The following is a 19,070-nucleotide window of genomic DNA, read 5'->3' as shown; positions in this document are numbered from 1 at the left end:
CCCTCCCTCTCTCCATGTCAGATGATGAAGGTGATAAATGAGGAGTGTCCGAACATCACTAGGATCTATAACATTGGGAAGAGCTCTGCAGGCCTGAAGATGTATGCCATGGAGATCTCTGACAACCCCGGGGAACACCAGACAGGTGTGTGTGTGTTTGTTTGTGTGTGTGTGTGATAGTTGAGCCATACAGCAAAGGAACACACATACATACTAAGTGATCACAAAACACCATCACATGATGACATCATCTTCCTCACCAGGTGAGCCGGAGTTCCGCTACACGGCGGGTCTCCATGGTAACGAGGCACTGGGGCGGGAGCTGCTCCTCCTGCTGATGCAGTTCATGTGTAAGGAGTATAATGACAACAACCCCAGAGTGCGCCGCCTGGTGGAGGGAGTAAGAATACACCTGGTTCCCTCACTCAACCCAGACGCCTACGAACTGGCCTACGAGATGGTGAGGGACCTGGGCTCATTCCAGAAGGATGCTCCAACAAGGAATATACAGTATATGTTTAAACTGATAAAACTGGAACCAATGTTACATTACATACTGTCCTTCCGTATCCGGTTTCTCACACCCCTGGCTCCAAACTCCCTGCTTTTAATCTCTCCAATAGAGATCCTTTCTTTATTATTTTCTAGCCTCCTCTCTCATCTCCAGGGCTCTGAGATGGGGAACTGGGGTCTGGGCCACTGGACTGAGGAGGGATACGATATCTTCCAGAACTTCCCGGACCTCAACAGTGTTCTATGGGGGGCAGAGGACAGAGGCTGGGTCCCACGCATTGTACCTAATCACCACATCCCACTCCCAGAGAACTTCCTCAATGGCTCGGTAGGTGTTAGGGCTACAGATGTTGTTTTTATTTTTTAAAACTTTATATTGTTAATTTTCCAATTATACTACAGTTTTGTATTTCTGGTGTTAGATCTACATTTCTCTCCCACTCTCTCTCTGTAGGTTGCCCTGGAAACCAAAGCCATTATTAACTGGATGGAGCGGACCCCATTTGTGTTGGGAGCCAATTTGCAGGGTGGAGAGAAAGTGGTGGCGTACCCGTTTGACATGCAGCGACCTCCAAAGGCTACAGGAGTGGGTTCTGTTCTGACTGGAATAAGATGAATCAGCACTGGCAGGGCCGGATTACCGAACAAGCACTCAGAGCACATGCCCCGGGGCCCTGACTTCCAGGGTGCCCCAAACCCCAAAAATCATGGGGTTGGAGTAGCAAAATGTTAGCAAAATGTTCTCTCAGCATCATGGCAAAATGTGAACACAAGCATAAGATGAGCTATGAAACATTAAAAACATTCCCTGCACCATTGCAAAAAGTGTACAATTACAGGAAATGTTCTTACAACTGCCCTGGGGCACTAAATGATGTAGTCCGGCCCTGAACACTGGTGTCCAAAAGTAGTCCACAATTTAGTGAATTTCGAAATAGGGAATTTCAGACATACCCAAGGAATTATATTTGCACTGGGAGCCAAGAGAATAGTGTTCCATTTCAGGCCCAGCCCTGGTCTCTTCTATAACATGAACCTTATGTCTAATTCCTCTGTCTTCCAACAGACTTTGGGGTCTTGGCGTGAGTTGAGACCCGGTGTGAACCATGAGATGAATGAGGAAACGTGGGCCCGGATGCAGCGTCAGAACGGGGACGCGCTACGAGAGACGTCTGACGACACCATGTTCCGCTGGCTGGCCATGTCGTACGCCCACAGCCACCTGACCATGACGGAGACCCAGCGGGGCTCCTGCCACACCGACGACATCTCTGGGGGTCAGGGCATCATCAACAGGGCCAGCTGGAAACCTGTGGTGGGAAGTGAGTGTCTATGGGGAGGGGGAGAGATGTGAATAGTGGTAAAGGGGGAAAGGGAAGAGGGAGAGTCAGGGGAAGAGGGGGAGAGAGATGGGGAGGAAAAAATGAAAGGAGAGAGTATGACAAAGAGTGAGGGAGGAAGAGATAAGTACAGAAAAATCTGGTGAGAGAGCTCCTAATTAACCCAATATCATGTATTCTTCCCTCCCCGCCACGCTGTAAATTCCCAGGTATGAATGACTTTAGCTACCTGCACACTAACTGCTTTGAGCTGTCTGTCTTCCTGGGTTGTGACAAGTTTCCTCATGAGAGTGAGCTGCCTCTGGAGTGGGAGAACAACCGGGAGGCACTACTGTCCTTCATAGAACAGGTGAGAATACACAGATAATATAATACTTATTATTGAATTTTTAAACCATTCTCATACTTGTTTTTTAATGTATTTAATGTGTCTTTACTGGAAACTGTACTGTATGTTGCTGATGAGTAAATACTTGATTGTATTGCATCCAGTGATGTCATCTGAGCATTGAGCCCTTACATATGTGCTGTTTCCTGTGGTAGGTGCATCGTGGGATAAAGGGCATAGTGAGGGACATGGAGGGTAAACCCCTGGCCAACGCCACCATTTCTGTGGACGGCGTCAAGCACGATGTCAAGACTGGTAAATCTGCATTCACACCCCCCCCCCATCAGCAAACCACAGAGAACGGATATTACCAGAAGGTCTTACTTTTCATGTATTTTTTATTTAACCTTTATTTAACTAGGCAAGTCAGTTAAGAACAAATTCTTATTTACAATGACGGCCTACCCCGGCCAAACCCTGACCCGGAAGACGCTGGGCCAATTGTGCACCGCCCTATGGGACTTCCAATCACGACGGGTTGTGATATAGCCTGGAATCGAACCAAGGTCTGTAGTGACACCTCTAGCACTGAGTTGCAGTGCCTTAGACCGCTGCGCCACTCGGGAGCCCACATGTACATGGTAGTTAATTGAGAAAAAATAGCAATTAACAAAATGATTATACAGTGCATTTGGAAAGTATTCGGACCCCTTCCCTTTTTTCCACATTTCATTATGTTAGAGCCTTATTCTAAAACTGATAAAATTAAATGACGCTCCCCATCCAACCTGACAAAGCTTGAGAAGATGGGAGAATCTCCCCAAATACAGGTGTGCCAAACTCGTAGCATCATACCCAAGAAGACTCAAGGCTTTAATCCCTGCCAAAGGTGCTTCAACAAAGTACTGAGTAAAAGATCTGAATACTTATGTAATTTTTTATTTGAAAAAAAATTTGCTAAACTTTATAAATACCTGTTTTTGCTTGTCATTATGGGGTATTGTGTGTAGATTGATGAGGGGGGAAAACAATTTAATCCATTTTAGAACAAGGCTGTAACATAACAAAATGGGGAAAAAGTCAAGAGGTCTGAATACTTCCCGAATGCACTGTATAACATCAAATGACATCTCTGATCCACTTTCTCTCTCTTTCTGCTCCCTCCCTTTCTCACACCCTCTTCCTCCCTCCCCCTCTCTCTCTCCCTCTTCTTCTCTCCCACCCCCAACCTATAGCTGCGGCCGGTGACTACTGGCGGTTGTTGAACCCCGGGGAGTACCGTGTGACGGCACGCGTCGACGGCCACACGCTCCAGACCCGGCTGTGCATTGTGGGCTACGACTCCGGGGCCACCCCCTGTAGCTTCACCCTGGCCAAGTCCAACTGGGACCGAATTAAGCAGATTATGGTCCTCCACGGCAAGAGACCCATACGGCTTGTTACCAAAGCACCCCTCCGGGCAGGAAGTGACATCAGCGGTGGGTCAGTTGGCAGAGTAGACGCAACAAAGACGGGTGCCAGTGGCGGGATGGGCGGTACGTTGGCCAACTCCCAGAATACAGAGCGTCTCCGGCGGTTACGGCTGATGCGCCTGCGCAAGATGCACCAGCAGAGACTCAGGGATAACCTCTCCACCACCACGACCGTTGCCACCACGACCACCACGGCGGCCCCCACAACGGCGGCGGAGCTGGAGACAGAGAGCACTACTTCCTGGTATGACTCGTGGTTCCCTGTGGAGAGTTCGTACACAGAGCCCACACCTGCCGAGGTCCTCACAGAGATCCAGGAGTCAGAGCCTACACAGGACTACACCTTTGAGTACAAGTTCGATGATTATTAAAGTGAATTTAATTGAATTGCTAAAGTAACAAATTACAGTTTTTAAATACACAATCATAAAGGCATTATTCAAATTGTGTGAAATTAAAAAGATATTTCATTCCTTGCAGAGCTGAAAGAAAATATAGCATTTAAAAAAAAAACACTTTCTTAAAATAATACTTTCTCTGTGCTCTTCCAGTAATGTCTCATGATGGTCTTAAAGTATTTTGATATATTTTTTAATGCTCACACATTGATCAGAGAATAGTCTACATTCTCTCTCTGCAGAGCAGGGAGTTAACAGCATGTTTTTCATATTATTTACTTAAGCAAGCCTATTCTGAGACGTAGCTATAGGGTGCTTCAAATGTTTCACAATAAAAGAGTGAGTATAAATTTATCTTGGCCAGGTCGCAATTGTAAATGAGAACTTGTTCTCAACTTGCCTACCTGGTTAAATAAAGGTTAAATAATAAATAAATAAATAAAAAGTTTATTTGACACTCACGGTGAAGTCATGCTTTGCCTCAAAACGTGGATTCTTATGTTTGGTTAGATATGATTACTAATATCAGTGGAAACTGCGGTGTGTTTGTATTGTTACATTAAAAGTGTTCAAAAAAGTATATCTTTGTTTATATGATGTTGCAAGTCCTTCACCTACAGGGAAACAGGACCACAACCGCAACTAAATATTAATTTCGATTACATATTACCCTAAATATTGCGATACAAATAATAGTGTTCATAACGAAGTCAATAATAACAGTATATTTCTTTAAGTTATTGGAAGGAGGATTTTTAACAGCTGCTAGTGAGAGATAGTGGAAGGGGTAGGTACCTTTCTCCCGATCAACTTTTGGAATTCTGTAAACCGGGATATCTCTGAGGATGGACGTATTTCCCCTAATGACGTAGTCAACATCCTGTGTAGTTTGGAAAAGAAGTGGAGTTGTTTTGCTAGGAGTATCTCTGGTTATAGTTAATACCACCATCGCTTAACTAGACAAGATAGTGAAACTATATTCAAAATAAATTTGTATTTATTTTAAACTTGTTAAAGTTGTACTGAAAGCTAACGTTAATTAGTTAACGTTAAGCTAGCCTACTCATACTATAGCCGGTCATTTCTGGTGGATCAAGTTTGTGTCGAGGAGAGAACAAGGTAAAACTACTTTATCTTACTAGCTAGCTATGTTTCAAGTTTGTCAGTCTTTAATCGGTTATACTGTCATTAGCAGCAACCTGTTGATTTCCTGAAATGTTGGAAGTTGATTTGATAGTGACAGTTGTGCCCTGTAGCTTTCAGACGCTAGTTAGTTCACTAACGTTATCTAGTTGCTAATGTTAACTGCTAGTTACAGATAACGTTGTTTGGTTATTGTACTACAGCAAAAACAGTGCCTAATACTGCTACCAGTATGTCCAATAACTTAATTCAGATAATGTTGTATAGTTAATCACCCAGTTTGAGTAACTAACAAGCTACACACTGTGTGTGTGTGTGTGTGTGTGTGTGTGTGAGAGAGATAATGTCACACATAAGTGTGGATAATTAGCATGACAGCAGCGGCGTGTAGCTGAAAGTGACACAGAAATTGATCTCATCGTTGCAGGCTGCCTGCGTTAAAAGACAGAGGTTATTCACACCACCACCATGAAGCTTTTCAGTCTGAGTGTGCTGTATAAAGGGACCACCAAGTCTAACCTACTGAAAGCTGCCTACGACCTGTCATCCTTCAGCTTCTTCCAGAAGTCCAGGTGGGATTGGCTCTTTGTCTATCTATCTATGGGCCAGTTTCCCTGGACACAGATTAAGCCTAGTCCTGGACTAAAAAATACTTTAAATTAAGAATTTCCATTAAACCTCCAGGAATGTGATTAGTCGGTGTTTGGGAAACCAGCCCTATGGTTTATGACAGGGAGGGCAGGCTTACCCTCCTTTTGTGGAGTAGAGCTATCCTAACCTCCCGCAGGACTTTGTTCCATCCCTAGTAATATAAATACACACATTCTACTAATCAGCTGCTCCTTGATTAGCTGAATCAGGAAGTGTTTTGTGTAGGGCTGGCGCTATTAGTAATGCACACCCACTAGCTCTCTTGGAGAAGGGTTGGCCACACCTTGTTTCAATTATGACATGTCACCTGTTTCTTTTAAAAATGAGTGGTGTCAGGTACCTACTTATCTCTGTCTGATCTGCAGTGTTGCCCAGGTTTTCCGATTGCTACATGTGTATTAAGTATAGATAGTATCTTTTGAGACTTGCTTCATTATTTGTGTGTGGTTGTGTCTCAGTGTTCAGGAGTTCATGACATTCACCAGTGACCTCATAGTTCAACGCTCGTCTATAGGGAGCCGAGCCTCTGTCAAAGAACAAGGTTAGTGTGAGGACGACATACACACCTAGGCAGCTCTCTCTCTTACACATACACACCACACACAATACCACCCACATTCACTAACTCTACGTTAGCCCCCATAGGTGTCTCGGAGACTGAATGTGTGTGTGTTCCCTCTCAGAGTACCTGTGTCACGTGTATGTGAGGAACGACTCCCTGGGTGCGGTGGTGATTGCTGACGGAGAGTATCCCTCTAGAGTGTGCTTCACCCTACTGGATAAGGTAGGAGAGTATCCCTCTAGAGCAGGGGTCTCCAGCTTTTTCTAGCATGAGAGCTACTTTAAAAAAAATGTCACAAGCTACTCCATATTTTATATATTTTTAGCTTTCAAATAGGCACATTTTTCTATTCTCCTCTACCCCAAAACTCTTCCCTGGGTGTACAAGAGATGTTTTATATCAATATACCTTGTAAAACAATAGGACTAAGGGGTCCCATAAAATGATATGATGTATTTTCAAGAATTCCGTTTTCCTCTGGGGGTTTTCTCCAGTTTTTTTACTCTTAATATTACAATTATTCATACAGAAACAATGTAAATGGATGTTCTGAGTCCTTGTCAATGCTCAAATTACATTAGAAGACCAATTTTGAGTCAGAAAAACAAGAGTGTAACTCCCCTTTAATTGCGCATTTAGAAAGAGGGGAATGTGTCGTCTGGTGATGTTTCTGATTGAATTACTGCTGCAGCTTGTCATGGCAGAAAATGCTAAACAAAGGCCACCAAATTGATACAAATAATCTTGTCAGCTAAGCCTACTTTATAGTTAACATTTAATTCAAGAAGGTTTTTGTGGAAAGTTTTTCTGTCAACCCACAAGACTGTTATCATTACTAGCATCACTAACTGGATACATAAGGAGTGATAGACAAACGCGCGCACCAAACAGACAGACCGGGGCAATACTGCTGAAAATTAATTGGCAGATATTGTGTTACGTTTGACCATATTGACCTATTCATTTGATCTGCCTTACATTCAGACCCTCTTACTGAGTGGTGTAGGAGAACTAGATGAGTGTCTGCATTTCCTATGTTAGGGCCATTAGTCATGGATTGTTAGTCGTAAAATATTACTGCCTCTGAGGATTTACCAACTGTCTTTTTGAAATTCTATTTAGAAACTCAGAGGTTTGATTGATGCATGTATCCTGCTTTGGATGAGTACTCAGTCCTGACTACTCTCTCCTCCCCTCTCCTCTCTCCTCCCCTCCTTCTCTCTATACCTCCTTACCCCCCCTTCTCTCCCCTCCCTCCTCTCTCCTCCCCTCTCTTTCAGGTGTTGGAGGAATTTTCCAGACAGGTGAGCAGTATAGACTGGCCCTCTGGTTCTCCTGACACTGTCCACTATACTGCCCTGGACAGCTACCTCGCCAAGTACCAGGTAACACACACACACTCCCTCTCACAGGTTAATCACAATTGATTTATTTACATTTTGATTTGCATTAGAATTCATCAATATGTTGCACACGATTGAACTGATCAGGAAGTGAGTTCCATAGATGGACTTCTTATGACAACAAGTGTTGCAATGTGGGGTTTTGTTTATGCGTTAACTTAACCCTGTTTATTTGCCTGTAGAATCCTCGGGAGGCGGACGCAATGAGTAAAGTACAAGCTGAACTGGACGAAACCCAAATAATTCTGGTGAGTTGAGTTCTCGTGTGTGTGTGTGTAATAACAAAATGTAACATTAATTTTAATTAAAGTGTAAGAACATTTTCTGAAATGAACATGAAGTGTTCTGGAATAAGGAGCCTTTCTACAGACAGAACAGCTGTGGTGACAGAGTTGAGTGACTGAAATGTGTCATGATTCTACAATAAATGTCCATGGAGTCTTTTTGAAATGTGCTCGCATATCTACATCCATAGGTAGTATCCAAAGAGATATCCAAAAGTACTTTGATGTAAGAGAACTTCACACACAGCACTTGCAAATAAATATCTGATTTATTCTGCCAATGTTTCAGTCGTCGTCAAAGCAACTCTTTGCCAACAGCAATACTCTTCAATGTTTAACAAATGCATTGATTCCTTCATTATATCTTATTTCAACAAGAGCAGTCACATGAGGGCTATGTCCTCCTACCTGACCCAGTAACTGGGATAGAAACATATTGAATAGAACAGACATGCTAATCTATTATCTAGAGTAAGAAATCCTGTCAGCTCTAAATATGACATTTCTATTTGCACTGTTGTTGGTGCACATAGAATTGTGTTGCACCCTTCTAAATGTGACTCAGATGTCAGTTGGAACATATTTTACTCCCAAGGGAACTGTCTTGAGTTCTTCTCTCTTATGAAGAGTACTTTTGTGATTTTTTTAGTAAATCATACTCGAGCATCTGCTCCAGGTGTTGCACCCTTAAGGTTTCTCTGCTGGTGCTGTTTTAAGTTTGCTGCGGTGCTACTACATTTTCCAGACGTTTCTCCCCTGTGTGAGAAATATGCCTTCTCAGTTGCCTTTTCAGATTTGACTCCTGGTTGAAACATTTCCCACAATCGTTGCATGTTTGTTGTTTCTCTCGTGTGAATCCTCATATGTCTGTTCAGCTGTGTCTTAGAGATGAAGCATTTGACATATTTTTACGTTGATATGATTTCTTCCGAGTGTGAGTAATCATATGAGCGTTCAGGTGTTCCTCACGGTAGAAGCATTTCCCACATTCTTGACATTTATATGAATCAAATGAAATGCTATTTGTCACGTGCGCCGAATACAACAGGTGCAGACCTTACAGTGAAATGCTTACTTAAGACCTTAACCAACAATGCAGTTTTAAGAAACACCTAAAAAAAAAAGTTACAGATAAGAATAACAAATAATTAAAGAGCAGCAGTAAATAACAGTACAGAGGCTATATACAGGGGGTACCGGTACAGAGTCAATGTGCAGGGGCACCGGTATTGAGGTAATATGTACATGTAGGTAGAGTTATTAAAGTGACTATGCCTGGATAATAACAGAGTAGCAGCAGTGTGGGGGGGGCAATGCAAATAGTCTGGGTAGCCATTTGATTAGCTGTTCAGGGGTCTTATGGCTTGGGGGTAGAAGCTGTTTAGAAGCCTCTTGGAATTAGACTTGGCGCTCTGGTACTGCTTGCCGTGTGGTAGCAGAGAGAACAGTCTATGACTAGGGTGGCTGGAGTCTTCGACAATTTTTAGGGCCTTCCTCTGATTCTCTCTGCTGCTCCTGCTGTCTCAAACTCTGAAAGCCAACTGACATTTACTCCTGAGGTGCTGACCTGTTGCATCCTCTATAACCACTGTGATTATTATTATTTGACCCCGCCGGTCATCTATGAAAGTTTGAACAATGATCTGGCTTTAATGGCCATGTACTCTTATATTCTCCACCGGGCAAAGCCAGAAAAGAACTGGCCACCCCTCAGATTTTCTCTCTAGGTTTCTTCCTAGTTTCCTGCCTTTCTAGGGAGTTTTTCCTAGCCACTGTGCTTCTTTGTCTGAATTGCTTGCTCTTTTGGGTTTTATGCTGCGTTTCTGTATCAGCACTTTGTGACATCTGCTGATGTAAAAAGGTCTTTCTAAATAAATGTGATTTGATTGATATGCTTGATCAGAGCAGAATTATTTTTGATGCATGGATTGTGTATGTGTGCCATTCAGAGGGTGAATGGCACTTGTACAAAAGATGTAAGTGCCTTTGAACAGGGTATGGTAGCTGGTGCCAGGCGCACTAGTTTGTCAAGAACTGCACTCATATGGTTTCTCTCCTGTGTGAATCATCATATGCTAAAGCTTACCATATGCTTCCCAGTCCAAATAGTTTGCACCTAATATTATGACGTTTTTTTTCTTCTTCTTGAGGCTAGTCGAAGTCTACACCCCTTTTGTGATTGGTCAACAGTAAGGATTCCTCAATTACGTGTTTTTTGTCATTTAACGGAGATGACTATTTATTTTTTTCATTTGAGAAATGATGCACCAAACATCTTAGTAAATTGTCAAATCGCGCAGTTATGACCTTTGCAGAAAGGTCCAAATATATTACAGATTTCTTGATTGATCTTAGATTAATTCAGACTATTTTGAGGAAGTGAATATTGGCTATTTGTTGCAACGATGTCTCAAACTGTAATATTGTCGCAAATTTTTCAACAAAGGTCTTTAAAGGGAGTATGCGAGGTACAGATGTTCGCCTAGCCGAGTTGTGCTAGGAGCAAACCAAACCTAATGCCTTTAGTCAGTATGTCCTTACGGTATAAATATTTGTCACATTCTTGGCATCTATACCGAGTATACCAAACATTAGGAACAACTTCCTAATATTTAGTTGCCACCCCCCTTTTGCCCTCAGAACAGCTTCAATTCGTCAGGGAATGGACTCTACAAGGTGTCGAAAGCGTTCCACAAAGATGCTGGCCCATGTTGACTCCAATGCTTCCCACAGTTGTGTCGAGTTGGCTGGATGTCGTTTAGTTGGTGGACCATTCTTGATACACACATGTAACTGTTGAGTGTGTTAAACCCAGCAGCATTGCAGTTCTTGACACAAACTAGTGCGCCTGGCACCAGCTACCATACCCTGTTCAAAGGCACTTACATCTTTTGTGTTACCCATTCACCCTCTGAATGGCACACATACACAATCCATGTTTCAGTTGTTGCAAGGGTTAAAACTCCTTTAACCGGTTTCCTCCCCTTCATCTACACTGATTGAAGTGGATTTAACAGGTTACCTCAATAAGGGATCATAGCTTTCACCTGGAATCACCTGGTCAGTATATGTCATGGAAAGAGCAGGTATCCTTAATATTTTGTATACTCTGTGTATATGGTTTCAACCCTTAGTGAATCATCACATGCCTGGTCAGATCTGACTTGGATGAAACAATTCCCACAATCTTTGCAATTATATGGCTTCTCCTTTGTGTGAATCATCATATGTCTGGCCAGATGTGTCTTAAAGATGAAGCACTTTACACATTATTTGCATTGACATGATTTCTTCCCCATGTCTTTTCAGTTTACAATCAGGAGAGAAACATTTGCCATTAACATGACAGAAATGTTTAGTTTCAGCTTTAGTGTGAGTTTCCAGGTGATCTATCAAACTCGCTGTGGACTCGGTCCGCACACCACAGAGATGTTCATTATGCTTTATGTGTTTGATTCGCACATGAAAAGTTAAATGAAGCAGTGAAGTAAAATTATTTTTGACTCCTTGCAACAATGAGAAGCAGCATGTCTTTAACTAGGAGATTTCAAACAGGACAACTTTGGGTTTATCCTGCCTGGCTGAAGTCCTCCACCCGATCCCATTAACACTTTCAGTGTCTTTGTTCTGCAGTTCGGAGTAGTCTGGATTTACTGCAGAGAGGGGCTGAGGGTCACTGCTTGGTTATCTTAAAAAATATAAAACAATTCTTCTACTTTGACATTAGAGTATTTTGTGTAGATTGTTGACGAAATATTATGACAATGAAATCTAGTTCAACCCCACTGTAACACAATAAAATGTGAAGAAATCCAAGCGGTCTGAATACTTTTGCAAAGCACTGTAAATATAAGGTGGGTAAAAGAGTATGTAAACATTGTTAAAGTGACCAGTGTTCCATGTCTCTATTTACACTACTGGTCAAAAGTTTTAGAACAGCTAGTCTTTCAAGGGTTTTTCTTTATTTGTACTATTTTCTACATTGTAAAATAATAGTGAAGACATCAACTATGAAATAACACATGTAGTAACCAAAAAAGTGTTAAACAAATCAAAATATATTTGAGTTTCTTAAAATAGCCACCCTTTGCTTTGATGACAGCCTTGTACACTCTTGGCATTTTCTCAACCAGATTCATGAGGTAGTCACCTGGAATGCATTTCAATTACCATGTGTGCCTTGTTAAAAGTTAATTTGTGGAATTTCTTTCCTTCATGCATTTGAACCAATCAGTTGTGTTGTGACAAGGTAGGGGAGGTATACAGAAGATAGTTCATATTATGGTAAGAACAGCTCAAATTTGCAAAGAGAAATGACATTCCATCATTACTTTAAGACATGAAGGTCAGTCAATACAGAAAATGTCAAGAACTTTGAAAGTTTCTTCAAGTGCGGTCGCAAAAACCATCAAGCGCTATCAGGAAACTGGCTCTCACTAGGATCACCACAGGAATGGAAGACCCGGAGTTACCTCTGCTGCAGAGGATAAGTTCATTAGAGTTACCAGCCTCAGAATTTGCAGCCCAAATAAATGCTTCACAGCGTTCAAGTAACAGACACATCTCAACATCAACTGTTCAGAGGAGACTGTGTGAGTCAGGCCTTCATGGTCGAATTGCTTTAAAGAAACCACTACTAAAGGACACCAATAAGAAGAAGAAGAAGACTTGCTTGGGCCAAGGAACATAAGCAGTGGACATTAGACCAGTGGAAATTTGTCCTTTGATCTGGAGTCCAAATTGGAGATTTTTGGTTCCAACTGCGGTGTTGGTGAAAGGATGATCTCTGCATGTGTATTTCCCACCGTAAAGCATGGAGGAGGAGGTGTTATGGTGTGGGGGTGCTTTGCTGGGGACACTGATTTATTTAGAATTCAAGGCACACTTAACCAGCATGGCTACCACAGCATTCTACAGCGATACGCCATCCCATCTGGTTTGCACTTAGTGGGACTATCATTTGTTTTTCAACAGGACAATAACCCACCACACCTCCAGGCTGTGTAAGGGCTATTTTACCAAGAAGTAGTGTGATGGAGTGCTGCATCAGATGACCTGGCCTCCACAATCCCACAACCTCAACCAAATTGAGATGGTTTGGGATGAGTCGGACCGCAGAGGGAAGGAAAAGCAGCGAGCAAGTGCTCAGCACATGTGGGAACTCCAAGACTGTTGGGAAAGCAGTCCAGGTGAAGCTGGTTGAGAGAATGCCAAGAGTGTGCAAAGCTGTCAAGGCGAAGGGTGGATATTTGAAGAATCTAAAAATAATAAAATATTTAACACTTTTTGGGGTTACTACATGATTCCATATGAGTTATTTAATAATTTTGACATCTTCACTATTATTCTACAATGTAGAAAATAGTAACAATAAAGAAAAACCCTTGAATGAGTAGGTGTTCTAAAACGTTTGATCAGTAGTGTACATATAGAGAGGCAGCAGTGTCTAAGGTGCAGGGCAGAGTACCGTGCGGTGGCCAGCTAGTGATGGCTGTTCAACAGTCTGATGGCCTGGAGATAAAAGCTGTTTTTCAGTTTCTCAGTCCCGGCTTTGATGCAACTGTAGATGGTAGCAGAGTGAACAGGCTGTGGCTCGGCTGGCTGATGTCCTTGATGATTTTCTTGGCCTTCCTGTGACACCAGGTGCTGTAGATGTCCTGGAAGGCAGGCAGTGTGCCTCCGGTGATGCATTGGGATGACCGCACCACCCCTGGAGAGCCATGCGGTTGCGGGCTGTGCAGTTGCTGTACCAGGCGGTGATGCAGCCAAACAGAATGCTCTCGACGGTGCATCTGCAGAAGTTCATGAGGGTCTTGGCTGAATTTCTTCAGCCTCCTAAGGTTGAAGAGGCGCTGTTGCGACTTCTTCACCACAGGTTCCATTTCAGGTCCTTGGTGATGTGCACACCAAGGAGTTTGCCGCTTTTGACCCTCTACTGCGGCCCCATCAATGTGGAAGGAGGGGTGCTCTCTCTGATAGTCCACAATCAGATCGTTAGTTTTGTTGACGTTGAAGGAGAGGTTATTTCCCCGGAACCATTCCGCCAGGTCCTGTAGGTTGTCTCGTCGTCGTTGTTGGTTATTAGGCCTTCCACTGTTGTGTCATCAGTAAACTTGATGATTGAGTTGGAGTCGTGCATATCCGGCAATAGATGTCAGTCAATTGGTAATATTCATTTTTGTCTTCTTCTAATGTATCTTTAGGGGAAAGTGATCTAAAAGTAACCAGATTACGTTACTGAGTTTGGATTACCCAGTTTTGGAATTGTAATTTAACTTCAACGGATTACATTTAGAAAGTAATCTACCAAAACCTGTAAATTTATCATCTGATTTATGTGATATCTAGCTAGTTGATACAAACCTGCTCTGTGACTTTCTCTGGTTTGAAAACCAAATCCAGTAGCCTCTGTAGACGTCCGTTCTCCTCTTTGGAATGGGACATTTCTCTGCTAACGTTTTTTCCACGGCCTGGGATATCTCAGAAGCAGCCACTGTTAGTCGTTCAGTAAGATACACATTCAACAGCTGTAGTTTGGACATTTTGAGTTCAAAGTTGAGCAGTTCGTATTACCACACAATCCTGCGTGCCTTATCCACCCCATTCCTGTTTCCGATTGTGGCACACCGCTTTTTTCTCTTCAACTTAGGCGGAGGTTTCAACCTAAAACCATCATGTCAACCAAAACTACGGTTATTTGGCAAAAAAACTATTTTTTTACACCTTTATTTAACTAGGCAAGTCAGTTAAGAACAAATTCTTATTTACAATGACGGCCTAGGAACAGTGGGTTCAGCAGCAGAACAACAGATTTTTACCTTGTCAGCTCGGGGATTCGATCTAGCAACCTTTCGGTTACTGGTCCAACGCTCTAACCACTAGGCTACCTGCCGCCCCACAAGCTAATAAGCTACGATGCAGTCTTGCTACGAAACGACTGTTAACACTGTACTTGCTAAGTCTAGGGGTCCTAGGCTTGCCTAATGGTTCTGTAACCTGAATGATTGTGTGCATAAATGTGAGAGAAAAAAAAACATGCCCAAACAAAAGATTCATGGCACCGAGAAAAACCAGCAGCCTCACAGCTCTGCTAAGTTTTCCACTTCTACACACCATTTTTATGTCAATAACAAGAAGTTGTTTACCCGTGGTGTAGTGAACATGTTAAATTTGTCAATCTATCCCTTTTTCATGAGTCTTCCACCTCATCTCCTCTCTCAGCACAACACTATGGAAAGTCTGTTGGAGAGAGGAGAGAAGCTGGATGATCTAGTCCAGAAGTCAGAACACCTGGGGAACCAGTCTAAAGCCTTCTACAAGACGGTGAGAAACGTATTGGAACACACACACACACACACAATAATTCATGAGAGGACATACATTATTAGATTGCTAGTGTAATCATACTGTATGTGTGTGTGTTCTCCCCAGGCGCGGAAGCAGAACTCTTGCTGTGAGGTCATGTGATGTTGCTGGACCCCTCTTGATCTCCTCACCCCCCGGATGTGCCATGACTATCAGCCTTCATATTATACTTCTTACTCTGCGTGTGTGTGAGTGTACTGGCGAAATGGTTGTGTGGTGAAGTGTATCAGGTGATAGTTGTTGGAGCCTTTTTGCAGTTGATTAGGCCTAAGTGCTGTTTTCTGAATATGGTGAGTCAATTCTATACATTCCTAGTTGTGAAAAAGTACATGAATTGTTTGTGTGTGTGAGAAGTGAACATTGTGTATCAAAGGTGTGTGATTGTGTGTTCTCTGTATTGTGTGTGTACAGTAAAGCAGGGGTTATTAAACCTTTTCAGCCTGTGAACCAAATGAGAAAGTCAATGTTTTCTTGGGACCCAAGCTCATGAAAACATGCCCCCTTTTGGCAGTTCTAAGAAAACATTTTAGTGGCCCCCCTGTTGATGACGGAGAACAAAATTGACGTTTTAAAGCAAGTTTTCTGCAAGTCTACCCATTTTGACATGGCTTACATCATGTTAATATGGTATCTGAGTGAGAGTAATTACCAAAATCAATGTGTTCCTGTGCAGTGTTGGAAAAAGTTCCCAATTGTCATAATTGATTTAAAGTAAAGATACGTTAATAGAAAAGTGAAAGTCACCCAGTAAAATAGAGTAAAAGTATTTGGTTTTAAATATACTTAAGTATCAAACGTGATTGTAATTGATAAAATATACTTAAGTATCAAAAGTTAAATTATAAATCATTTCAAATTCCTTATATTAAGCAAACCAGATGGCACGATTTTGTTTTTTAATTTATGGATAGCCAGGGGCACACTCCAACACTCAGACATAATTTACAAACAAAGCATTTGTGTTTAGTGAGTCATACCAGATCAGGGGCAGTAGAGATGACCAGGGATGTTCTCTTGATAAGTGTGTGAATTGGACCATTTTCCTGTCCTGCTAAGCATTTGAAATGTAAGTACTTTTGGGTGTCAGGGAAAATCTATGGAGTAAAAAGTACATTCTTGTATATAGGAATGTAGTGAAGTAAAAGTCTTAATTATTTCCCCATTATTATTATAATTTTTTTAAAGTACAGATACAAAAAAAACTACTTAAGTAAAAATACTTTAAAGCACTATTTAAGTACTTCACACCACTGCCATTGGGCACGTGGCCTGTTGGTATTTTGCCATGATTACTACAAGTTTAGATAGCTGGCTAGACTGAATTACCAATCTAAAAACTGTTAGCTGACATGGCTAATTGAGTGACTGACATAACGAGAAAACTGGTGATGCACAACCACGTTTCTAAATAGCACCTTGTGTATTCTACTATTCTAAGTTTCAACAGTAAGTTGAGACCCCGACTGAGTTCCTAAAAAAAAAGAAAGTGAAATGCATTTATTAATATCTACATTTGCCACATTTATTCTATTACAGACACCTTAATGCAAACTTTTAAATTATATTATGTGAGCTAAACCTACAAATAAAATGTTTACATTTGATATTACTAATGTTACTGTCCCCACTACAAAATGTTGTTACGTTACAGCCTTATTCTAAAATCGATTAAATTCATTTTTTCCCTCATCTACACACAATACCCCATAATGACGAAGCAAAAAGAGGTTTTTATAAATGTTTGCACATTTATAAAAAAATTACTTAAATGTGACATTTACATAAGTATTCAGACCCTTTTTAGTACTTTGTTGAAGCACCTTTGGCAGCAATTTACAGCCTCAAGTCTTCTTGGGTATGACTCTAAAAGGTTGGCACACCTGTATTTGGGGAGTTTCTCTGCAGATCCTCTCAAGCTCTGTCAGGTTGGATGGAGAGTGTTGCTCTACAGCTATTTTTAGGTCTCCAGAGATGCTAAATTGGGTTCAAGTCCGGGCTCTGGCTGGGCCACACAAGGACATTCAGAGACTTGTCCTGAAGCCACTCCTACTTTGTCTTGGCTGTGTGCAAAGGTTCATTGTCCTGTTGGAAGGTGAACCTTTCGCCCCAGTCTGAGGTCCTGAGCGCTCCAGAGCGCTCTTCATCAAGGATCTCTCTGTACTTTGCTACGTTCATCTTTCCCTCGATCCTGACTAGTCTCCCAGTCTCTGCCTCTGAAAAACGTGATGCTTGACATTCTGGCCAAAGAGTTCAATCTTGTTTCTCATGGTCTGAGAGTCCTTTAGGTGCCCTTTGGCAAACTCCAAGCGGGCTGTCTTGTGCATTTTACTGAGTGGCTTCCGTCTGGACACTCTACCATAAAGCCCTGATTGGTGGAGTGCTGCAGAGATGGTTGTCCTTCTGGAAGGTTCTCCTTTCTCCACAGAGGAACTCTGGAGCTCTGTCAGAATGACCATGACCACCTGACCAAGGCCCTTCTTCCCCGATTGCTCAGTTTGGCTGGGTGGCCAGCTCTAGGAAGAGTCTGGGTTGTTCCAAACTTCTTCCATGTAAGAATGATGGAGGCCACTGTGTTCTTGGGGACCTTTAATGCTGCAGAAATGTTTTGGTACCCTTCCCCAGACAATTCCTTCAACCTCATGTCTTGGTTTTTGCTCTGACATGCACTGTCAACTGTGGGACCGTTATATAGTGTGGTGGAATTATTGAAATCAAAAGGAGACTTTTAGATTTCCTCAAAATAATCCAACTTTATTCTTTAATACTGTAGTAATGGAGCTGGTCGGTAATCATCCCTGGAGGTGATCACTGAGAACTCAACGAGATGGTTTGAGCCACAGCATTTTATAGCAAAGTCCATCCTCCTTCAGTCTATATGACAAACAGATGTATGGAATGGGTCAGAAGGTTAAGATTTACATGAAAGATACTTATAATTCACAGCAGACAGTATCTGCTGTAAAAACAGTTCTCATTGTGTAGAGACCAGGGTCTGGCCGCCAACTCCATACTGGAGCCATCTCCCCCTGGTACCCCAGTACAGAAACATTAACTCATGCTCTGGAATGCGGTATCACCCATAAATCTCCTGTCAGTGTTATCTCCCAGAGGCCCACTTTCAGTTCACACAGACACATTAGAGTTATAAGAACCCTCTATTCTGTTGCATAAAACAACCATTTGATGCAATAAAAGTATTATAACGTAATCTTGTAATTTCCACCATAATAGACAGGTGTGTGCCTTTCCAAATCATGTCCAATCAATTTAATTTACCACAGAATGACTCCAATCAAGTTGTAGAAACATCTCAAGGGTGATCAATGGAAACAGGATGCATCTGAGCTGAATTTAGTCTCAAAGGAAAGGGTCGGAAAACTTATGTAAATCATGTATTACTGTTTTGTATTTTTAATACATTTAGAAATATTTCTGAAACTGTTTTCGCTTTGTCATTATGGGGTGTTGTGTGTAGATTGACGAACATTTTCTATTTAATCCATTTTAGAATAAGGCTGTAATGTAACAAAATGTTGAAAATGTCAAGGGGTCTGAATACTTTCCTAATGCACTCGTAGCATCAGCAATCCAAAGTGGGTCTCAACCCATAC

At 42.0% G+C, this 19,070-nt stretch overlaps 2 protein-coding genes across 3 annotated transcripts in view; both read left to right on the top strand.

The window, feature by feature from the left end:
* Positions 1–4,040, top strand: part of LOC139544177 (inactive carboxypeptidase-like protein X2) — a 30,350-nt gene extending 26,310 nt beyond the window's left edge. For both annotated transcript variants that reach the window (XM_071350990.1, XM_071350991.1), the window contains exons 13-20: positions 22–145; positions 264–460; positions 668–841; positions 968–1,099; positions 1,580–1,835; positions 2,063–2,202; positions 2,397–2,496; positions 3,417–4,040. In XM_071350990.1, coding sequence (XP_071207091.1) covers positions 22–145; positions 264–460; positions 668–841; positions 968–1,099; positions 1,580–1,835; positions 2,063–2,202; positions 2,397–2,496; positions 3,417–4,024 — 1,731 coding nt within the window. In that variant the 3' untranslated portion in view covers positions 4,025–4,040. The remainder of the gene's footprint in view (positions 1–21; positions 146–263; positions 461–667; positions 842–967; positions 1,100–1,579; positions 1,836–2,062; positions 2,203–2,396; positions 2,497–3,416) is intronic.
* Positions 4,041–4,793: 753 nt separating this feature from the next.
* LOC139544176 (synaptobrevin homolog YKT6-like) lies at positions 4,794–15,911 on the top strand. The gene is made up of 8 exons (XM_071350988.1): positions 4,794–5,170; positions 5,622–5,766; positions 6,304–6,386; positions 6,529–6,629; positions 7,688–7,792; positions 7,993–8,058; positions 15,316–15,417; positions 15,526–15,911. The coding sequence occupies exons 2-8, from the start codon at positions 5,663–5,665 to the stop codon at positions 15,559–15,561; spliced, it is 597 nt and encodes a 198-aa protein (XP_071207089.1). The 5' UTR covers positions 4,794–5,170; positions 5,622–5,662; the 3' UTR covers positions 15,562–15,911.
* The last annotated feature ends 3,159 nt before the right edge of the window (positions 15,912–19,070 follow it).

Source organism: Salvelinus alpinus, chromosome 18 (genome assembly GCF_045679555.1).
Source record: "Salvelinus alpinus chromosome 18, SLU_Salpinus.1, whole genome shotgun sequence".
Classification (NCBI taxonomy): Eukaryota; Metazoa; Chordata; class Actinopteri; order Salmoniformes; family Salmonidae; genus Salvelinus; species Salvelinus alpinus.
Note: the sequence above shows the minus strand (reverse complement) of the source record. Positions and strands in the feature narration are given on the sequence as shown.

What these genes read in the sequence shown, in the direction of transcription:
- LOC139544176 (XM_071350988.1), top strand. Translation starts at nt 5,663, where the DNA reads ATGAAGCTTTTCAGTCTGAGTGTGCTGTATAAAGGGACCACCAAGTCT. An exon ending in AGCCTCTGTCAAAGAACAAG is followed by an intron (nt 6,387 to 6,528) that starts GTTAGTGTGAGG and finishes GTTCCCTCTCAG; the next exon opens with AGTACCTGTGTCACGTGTAT. An exon ending in CTAAAGCCTTCTACAAGACG is followed by an intron (nt 15,418 to 15,525) that starts GTGAGAAACGTA and finishes TGTTCTCCCCAG; the next exon opens with GCGCGGAAGCAGAACTCTTG.